Source organism: Paramormyrops kingsleyae, chromosome 6 (assembly GCF_048594095.1).
Source record: "Paramormyrops kingsleyae isolate MSU_618 chromosome 6, PKINGS_0.4, whole genome shotgun sequence".
Taxonomy (NCBI): Eukaryota; Metazoa; Chordata; class Actinopteri; order Osteoglossiformes; family Mormyridae; genus Paramormyrops; species Paramormyrops kingsleyae.
In genome coordinates this window covers 28,542,911-28,552,323 of record NC_132802.1, presented here as the reverse complement: position 1 = coordinate 28,552,323, position 9,413 = coordinate 28,542,911, and the positions used below count along the sequence as shown (strand labels likewise).

Genomic DNA, 9,413 nt, shown 5'->3' with positions numbered 1-9,413 from the left:
ATTATCATAAAGTATCGCTTACAGATGTATTTAATTAATTGCAGGCCTTATTCCTTGTGCTGCACATAACATATCCTGAAGACACAATCGGAATGAAGCCTAATGTGTTTGAATGCTTCATGATCACCTTAATTACACAGGTGTTCTGTAATTCCCTCTGGTCCAGCTTTGCACCACATCGGTCCTTTACCCACATCCCAGTTAGCTTGCTGCAGAAGAATACAGGTCTGACCTGGCACTTTTCTGTGTGTAGCTTTAAAACCATTTGGCAGGCATCACATCTACATTTGAACTGCATTTCTTTTGATCAGTCGTAACAGGCATGATTAAAACCAGCGTTTAAGTTTACCACTGTTGTGGTACACCTGTGGGCTTTGTTTAGATGGACGTTGAGAAGAAAGGGTACTCTTCATTCCATGATTTGAAAAATTTAACATCTGTGGTGTGGATATCAGAAATACATATCCGCACAGACATTTCCTGCTGGGTATGTGTGCGTGGTTCACTGGATGTGTGTATTAATGTAAATAACGCTTTGTATTATGGCATTTAGCTGTTCTTAGGTGCTGTATGTACCAAAACACATCACTGTTTATATCAGCCAGCATGATTTTTTTTAACCTTCCCCCTTTTAAGAATGTCCAGTTCTACAATGTATGAAACAATAAAAGTGCAGAGAAATAGTTTTGCAGTCTCGTTCCATAAGGGAACAGCTTCGCTGTGAAAGTGTACGTGTGGTAAACTCTACTGCTTTTAGGCATCAGCGAAATATGACAAAACTATGAAACCGTAGTTGTCTTTTAATCATTAACAACAAGTCAAAGGTACAATGCACTGTACAATAAGTAAATAGGTTTGTTGTAAGGTCTTTTCTTTGGATTAACCAATATACAAATCTGTCATTTTACATTGCAGCAACTGATTGCATGTGAACTGTAACAAAAAAGCAGACGTCACCAAAGCACTTTTGTACAATTCTCCCTGTACTTGATAAACTTCATGCTATAAAAAAAATAGTGTAGGATGAATGCAAATATTTCATTTTTCTGTTTTTCACTTTTGTCCAGCGGTGGCAGTAATAAGGAGGACACTAAACGTAAAAGGCTATGTTACTCACGATACATACAAGGCTTGGAATGCAAGACTTACATTTTACTAAAAATATATAAAACTACTCATGGATTTTTTTTGTTTTCCTGACTAGACAGTACCCAGCTTCTCGGTAAAGCAAAAATGAATTTCTTCCATTAATTCTTCCTCAGATGCACGTACTAATTATTCCCTTAAGTTTGCACCTACTAGCTTGCTGAAAACTGAGGAGATAAGTGCGGGCCTAGAAGTGACTTGGAAAACTGAGCAGAACTGCGACAGGTAATAGATGCAGAGGTGCTTCATGCCCCCCAGAAGAAACGCAAGAGCTCAGGGCAGGTGAGAGTTCAACATGCACGGTGTTTGCACCAAGTTTAGCCTGAATCGCGAGGGGACACCTAGTGGCTGCACAGTGTAACGGATCAGCCCTGAATCTACAGTCCCCTCGCAGCACCATGACTGAAATGTACAAGCTTCTGCAAATTGACTTCACTCTAAGTTTTATGCTGCCACTGAATTCAGTGCTGTGGGGGGTACAGGGATAGGACCCTCCTCCACTTAAAAACTTTGACCTATCAATATGACAGGCAAAGAAACACTTCTTTATGCTACTTCTAACACCTCCTTCAGTCTCAAGTTTGATTTTCATGATTTTGTCCCATCTGGACATCACTGAAGGCTGCAGGGGCGTCAAGGTAGTTTTCATTACTGAAGGTTTTTTTATGATGGACTGAGCGAACAGAATATAAGATGAAATTTGTGAAAGTTTCTCTTTCAGTGTTGAGCTGTACAACAAAAATGCACCCTCCATTCAGTGTTACACTCTCTACCAAAGACACCAGAAAAGGACGTCAATGAGGGTGGGAATATACCCTGCAACGTTTTTAAATACTTATCTGTAAATCAAAGATACTCTTCTTATACTTGAGGAGGCATATTTCTGTAAACATGACTCTTGGGTGTTTTTTAATGGCAGATTATATATTCTGCCAATCGAATGAGCCATTTTAAAAGAAGTGTTTCATGGTAGGAGATGTTGGGGTGACATCATGAATTTTTACGGCACTAACATGCTATCGACTATCAGAGCTCTGATGGTTAATTCAGAGAAAGTTTGTTCTCTATGTTCTGGGGGTGGGGTGGGGTGGGGTGCCTGGGAAACGAATAAAAATATTAGTGAGGTCTATCAAAATACTGTTATTCTTAAAACATACAAAGATTAATTAAATCTACACAAACTAATGGCAATTACATGAACAAAATCAATTACACTATTTAAAACATAAACACGATTGAATTTTACAAGAAAACAAATACTCTTTTTAAAGGTTTGAAAGTGCTAAGATTCAGATAAGCTCACAGAAACCCAGGGAGGAAAAACTGACCAACGACATAACAGCTTTTTTTTCTTAAATAAATATTCTTTTAAAAAAAATAAAAAATACTGCACTATATTTGACTCAAAACAAGTACAAACCATTCAAATTAAATAATTTGATCTCATGATTATTCTCTTATGTTATCATTAATCATGTTTAATTCATTATATTATTTCAGGGCAGCATTGTAAATAGGAAAGAAATATATATATTTTTATATATATATATTTCACCTAAATCGTAGTATCATTCAGGATAGATGTACTAACTTCGGATTTTATGATCAACAAATCATTTTGAAAGTGAAGCCCCAGTGGATCTTTTTGGTCAGGTAAACAACGCACACGAAAGCAGGTGAAATGCCCGCTGTTTTCTGAAATCAAGTATCTCTCCAATCTCTCAGTGTGTCAGGGATCTTACTTGTATTCTGATCTCCAAACTCACACTACAAATATGTACATTTGCAGTCAAAAATATGACCGCTAAGTATTTTGGAGCTGATAGCTAAAGGAATGAGTTTCCTGGGTTTCATTTTCAATTACAAAATGACTTTCCAGTTTCAGGTGATAACACTGTATGTCAAATAATATTGCTTAAGACCAAGTACAGATATGCTTATGAACGACACTTTTGGTGCATGTTGAATGGTGTTTTTTTTTTGCCGAATTACAAAATACATTTCATCGCAAGACCAAATGCTTGCTGAATTACTTAAATAAGCGATTGTGCAAATTGTAGTTTCTTCTCCCCAGGTTTTTGGTAAGAAACAAATTAATGAGGTGATGCGTTGTGTTGTTACGAGGTCCTGTTGCAATAAACAGTAAAGAAAATATATATAATACAACCAAAAATAAAACAAAAAAAAGCAATATTCCTATGAGGCGTCACGTGCTTTGAATGTCAAAGACCAAGTCAATGTCTCTTTGTTCTTCTTTTCTTTGAACCTACGAAGCAGCTACTTACTTAATGGATACCAAGCAATGTGAGATACAGAGATGTGCACAACTTTTCAGCCTGGTTTCCACAAGACTGAAAGTCCTTTTTTTAAATTATTATTTTTTTTTAATAGTGGTCTACAGTTAATGACAACCATAGCGAAGAGCAGCAACAGATTTTTTTTTTTTTTTGTGGTGGGATATGAGGGACGTCACCTGACTGGGGACAAATATGCCACTGTGACACCAACGAAGGGGCAGCAGTTCTGTCATAAGCTAGCTTCTTCAATCCCATATAAATACGGGCATGGCTGACATTTCAGTCTTGAGTCAATGTATGAACAAAGCAAATAACAGTGCTTCCTAGTCTGGCACATCAACAAATCTGCTAAAGAAATTAACGTCGCGTGTTGTGTTTACTTATTAGAGGGCTGTTTATGTCAGGGGCACAATGTCGCTTAAAATCAGAAAGGAAGCATTTAGAAAACATTAACCAACAACCTGTGTAAATTGGCCAATGTGTCCAAGTTGTCAGCGAATGGGGAATAAAGAGATTGTGACACATAGGTCATTATATCCATTGTTTTGCTGAGCCCGTCCTAATTTATAATTCCACTATGTTGTATTTGTCAACCTATAATCCAAAACTCTATTTTAGCTCATACACGTATGAACAGCTACAGGACAAAACCAAGGCTAATAAAGCAAGCTAATACTTCATCCATTTTCGATCAGTATAATGCAAGACACAAAATGTAAACCTGCCAGACATTTAAAAATATCAGCAATTTCTTGTAATATATCTACCTAATTTACCCTTTAATGAAAAGCAATCATAATGTGTAAATATATATATTTATATATATATATATATATAGATATATTTTTCATTGTTGAATTTCGTACACTGCAAAAATGTCATAATTGTCATCATTATCTTTACTATTCACATATGTCAGGGTTATTATTACCACGAGCATCTAAAAACTGCCTAAAACATTTGCTTTTATCTGAAAAAAGAACATTAACATGGGGGGGGGTTCATGAAGTGGGGTCTGTTACCATAGATACTGTTAAAAAAAATCTGTTTTTAAAAAATTAGTGCTGGAAGGAAGACTGATGATTAAAATAAAAAGACAGTTTTGGGAATCAGGACTTTCTTTGAAGCTTGCACTTGTTCCTGTGTGTGAGAGCAGTTTTAAAACTGTCTTTTTGGCTGTTTGTGTTTATTTGGTCGGTTGGGTTTTTCGTATATAAACCAGATGTTTGACGTTGAGCGGCATAATTGGCAGTCACACGAGATCTGCGGTTCTTATTCAATTCAAGCAGTCGAAGTGCCTCCTTATGTAAAAGTGCTTCTTTTTACAAGAACAAAACTCACAGTTTCACATCCTGTCCATTACTGGGATTTGCGCTACTTGAAACAGCAGAGAGACCTGCTGTATTTATACAAGCTTACTTGCAGTGCATTCAGATTTTCTTACACCTGTAAACGCTGCTTTATTTAAGGTCTGCCAATCATTTCCAATTCAGTGCAGCACCGTTAGTAATAAAACCACCCGAGTGCACTGTACGAACAAAATTACTCTTGCTGTCAACCTGTTGTCACACTGGCCTGAGAAGAGTGTATATACAGGCACTCCTGCTGTGTTCTGTAGCATCTAATTTTAGCTATTTATCACAGTTAAGAGGTCTACACAACCCCACAGAGGACAGCTCATAGTACCTGATATTATTTTATCAGTTCTAAAACTGTTTTAAATGTGATATTTCCTTACAGTTATTTGGTTTAAAGAATAAAAGGCGTTATGTTCGAGTACATAGGAGCAAATGTTGCTCAGATTACGCAAAGTTAAAGTTTGCAAGGCACGTTCTGAGGTGAGATAGCTTGCCTTGACGTCGTTACTTCATTCCTTCACTAATTTTTCACGCCTCTCTGCAAAGCCTCTTTAGCTTCATGTTAACTACAACCAGATGTGGACACGGACCGAGGTGGAAGGATACAATGCAGCTGCTTTGATTTCATATTTGGAAAAGTATAATAATCTTAATGCAATTAAAACTATTTCCTGGACAGAAAATGTTTGAGCTTTCTTTCCTCTATTATTATCTAGAAAACAAACTTGCAGTACCATGCCTACTGATTCACTTATTATGCCAATCAACTATGACATATATATATGGGAGGGGAAAGTGAGTGTTTGAAAGAAGTTGGATGATAAGGATTAACAGACTGGCGACCAAACAGTAGAGAGGAAGCCTAAATCAAAGCGATTCGCGTTTAAGTTCTTTACGTCTAGTTTAGCTTTCTCTGGGCTCAATCATAAGCATTTGTGCGCTTAAATTAAGGCTTCTAAGTGTTCAAGTGTTTCGACCCCTGACCCCAGGGAGGTGTGGCCCTCACTGGAAGGCTTGGTGGAAGCGAGGGAGAGTGGTGGCACTGAGGCTGGTGCTGAACACTGGAGGGAGTGAGTGCAGGGGCCCCAGGCCGAGGCCCCCGCCGGAGCCCTGTGACTCCTGAGGTTGCGGTTGCAAAGAGGTATGTGGTGGAGCGTGGGGATCGGCCATGTGGGAGGAAGACGAGGAGGAGGTCGATGAGGTTGAGGAGGAGTAGCCCATGACCAGGCCGCCAGCGCTCATGGGAGGATTGTAGGGGGGCAGGTTGAGTGGCAGGAAGCTCAGCAGGTGGGAGAAGTCCATGTTAGCAGCACACAGAGACTCTGCAATGACAGCCGGGCTTTTGGACAGGAGGTGCTCCCCGCCGAGATCATCTGGCAGCACCTGCTGGTGCTCGAGACCCTCTTTAGCTGGGGAGCTGCCAAGGGTGTCAGCCTGCGGGGGCACGGGCAGCCCACTCTGCAGATCCATCAGGAAGCTCTCCATCTCCACCTTCAGGGGCTTCTCCAGTAGATATGAGGTAGATCCAAGCTGGTACTTGGGAAGGGGTGGCTGGGGATGCTGTTGCTGCTGCTGCTGTTGCTGCTGCTGGGATGAAGGGGAAGCATGGTGGTGGTGGTGATGATGGTGATGGTGGTGATGATGGTGGTGAAGAGGGGAGGGGGACTCCATGTGGCAGCCCATCCCCATGGCGGTGGACAGAGGACCCGACACCAGGGAGTGGTGAGGCGGCCCAGAGTTGGACATGGCCTGCAGGTGGGGGTTGTACATGCCCATGGGGAATGCTCCAGGGAAGGGCTTGCCCAGCATGGAGTCCTTAGAGGAACCCATGCACATCATGGGACTGAGCTCTTCCTTGACAGCGCATGGAGGCGACCCAGAGCCCAGAAGGCTGAGCAGGTCAGGCGGCTCCGTCTTGATCTTCAGCAGCTCCTGCGAGTGGCTCTTCTTCACATGTCGCGTCAAGTGGTCCTTCCGGCCGAAGCGCTGGGCGCAGTATTGGCACAGGAAGTCCTTCCGGCCCGTGTGCACCACCATGTGGCGGCGTACGTCCTTGCGTGTGTAGAAACGCCGGTCACAGTGGTCGCAAGGGTGCTTCTTTTCCTTGGTGCCGCCGGACGACTTGCCCGAGTGGCTCTTGAGGTGCTCCAGCAGCTCGGGGGTGCTCTCGTAGCTCTGCAGGCACACCTTGCAGGTGAGATCTCCGCTGGTCGCCGCGTGCATAGCCACGTGACGCTTGTAGCCCAGCTTGGTGTTGTAGTTCTTGCCACACTCCTCGCACCTGAAGGCCTCCTTGTTCGGGTCGTGGGTCTGCAGGTGGTTCTTCAGGTGATCTTTTCGGTGAAACATCTTATCACAGAATAAGCACTGGTGGGTCTTCTGTGGAGAATGTGTGGCCATATGCCTAGGGGATAGACCAACAACATGATTGGCGATACTGTCTCCCAGTCACCTGGGGTGTTTCTCAATACCAAGAACGCAAAGATCGTACTTGTGTTCTTGGCAAGACCGGTCTTGCTAACATGCCGCCCAAAAATGAACTTGGGGCACCGTAAATCATGGGATTGGTCTTGTTTGGTGAGGATTCGACTAATGTATCCTTGATATTTGGGGTGGGGCAAGAAAGGGATTTTTATCATCCTCTGTACTTCTGTTCTTAGTATTGTAACTGGTCTTCGGCAATGGAAGATGACGTAAAACTGGCACACAAGAACACAAGTAGGGTCAAGTACACATACTGAGAAGCACCCTAGATGCGTACCATGCCCTAGCACAGAACACAGACAAGATGTCAATGATGCAATTGGCACAGGCATATCCACATGTACACGTGACCTAAACCCGGAAGGAACTGATCGGGTAGGCTGTACAGATCAGGTAGTGACAAACATTTAACAAACATGGCGACAAAGGGATCACTCTGGTTTACAGCAGAAGTGCAGTGTTTGTTGGAAATTTGGGCTGACGAGAGAATCCAGGAATGACTGGATGAAACACACAAAACTCCCAAATATTTGGTAAAACACAGTACTGTCTTCTTATACATGCAGCATGATTAAATGAAAATCACTGTGTCGCATACTCAAGAAATCTATGAGGCCATTTCTCATTGTTACCATTACTTTAGTTATGTTGCTGACCCTTATTTAAATCAATTTCCTGGATAACGTGGTGGAGCAGCATTAGGTAAGTGTGTCTCCCAAGCATCCAACAGAGGAGCCCTTCTGAGACCAGGACCTTCTGTTAGACGTGCATGTCATAAATTTCTCTGCTAGCTTCAGCCTCAGTTACCCTGGCACCCGGAGACCCCGGATGATCACATCCACTTCACAGAGGGCCGTGGACATTACCTGAACAATTTGTATTTGGAGACAAAGGCCTTTCCACAGTTTGGCTGGAAGCAGTGGAAGGGCTTCTCTCCGGTATGGCAGAAGGCGTGAAGGCGGAGCTGGTCGTGCGAGCCGAAGAGAGCCCCGCACACCGGACACTCGCTCCCGCCCAAGCGGCCCTCCCGCAGCCTCTCGCACTCCTCTCTCTCTCTGTCGCTCTTGCTCTCTCTGCCCAGCGGCGGTCTGCCTCGGAAAAGCTTGGCGGCGGCTCGTCGTTCCTCGTCCTCCGGGCTCAGTGCGGTATGCTGGCGTGGGGCATCGGCGGTGCCTGCTGCCATGGCAGCCCTAGTGTGCCGCTGCCATGGGGAGATGGCTGGGGCTGCCCCCCCCTCCAGGCTTTGCGTGGTGCTGGAGCTGCGTGCGGGATGTCGGGGGGAGGGGCTGGGTTGCGCTCAGAGGGGCTGAGTGGACCGACGGTGCACCTCAGCTGCAAACCTGCACCCACACATCAGAGAGATAGTCAGGCAGTTACGCTACAAGGGTTTGCTAGCAGTTAATGAATGCATATGCCTAACTGCATCATGCACACCGGAACATTCCATAACATTGTCGATTTTTAGCACACAGAGGGAAATGTACCTTTGAATCTGCAGGTATCTTGCGAGTCTACAGATGGGAGCTCCTCTGATCGCCCTGAATGTGAATTTCCCCCCTCTCACCCGGTGCCTATAGCATCAGTTGGGGGTGAGTAGGTGGTATTGCTGTGCATCTTCACTGCCCTACAGCAGACAAGGAAACAAAATACAGGAAATGTATTACCCAATGAAGCAGAGAATTCCATGTCAGGATGCGGAGGACACGGCGAATCCCCCTGTGATGCCACATTAAGCTTATAAGCGTGAGCAAGGGCGTGGGAGAGAGTTTGAAATGAGGAGGTACAGAACTTACGTATAGAGTCAATAAAATCAATATATATATAGACAGGAGGTAGCACACTGATGTGTGGAATACCATTCACGGCATATGGAGTAGTATAAAGTGTACTGTTTTCACTTTAACAAACCACATTCTCTATTACATCAGGAATAATATATTATTATAAAAAATGCTCAAAATAGTGACAAATTGCCACTGATCAGGATATTAGTATATATTAGTATATATTAGTTTTTGGACGGCGGTTATATGTCACCCTTATGCAGACTGCTTCAAGTGTTACCGTAGATGGATGGTTGGATATATGGATGGTACTGTTTTCACTTTAACAAACCACATTCTCTATT

The 9,413-nt window shown here is 43.1% G+C and overlaps 1 protein-coding gene across 2 annotated transcripts in view; it reads right to left on the bottom strand.

The window, feature by feature from the left end:
• Positions 1–782: 782 nt before the first annotated feature.
• Positions 783–9,413, bottom strand: part of plagl2 (pleiomorphic adenoma gene-like 2) — a 29,890-nt gene continuing 21,259 nt past the window's right edge. For both annotated transcript variants that reach the window (XM_023841169.2, XM_023841168.2), the window contains exons 2-4: positions 8,770–8,909; positions 8,152–8,625; positions 783–7,205 (exon numbers count right to left, since the gene is read on the bottom strand). In XM_023841169.2, coding sequence (XP_023696937.1) covers positions 5,804–7,205; positions 8,152–8,468 — 1,719 coding nt within the window. In that variant the 5' untranslated portion in view covers positions 8,469–8,625; positions 8,770–8,909 and the 3' untranslated portion in view covers positions 783–5,803. The remainder of the gene's footprint in view (positions 7,206–8,151; positions 8,626–8,769; positions 8,910–9,413) is intronic.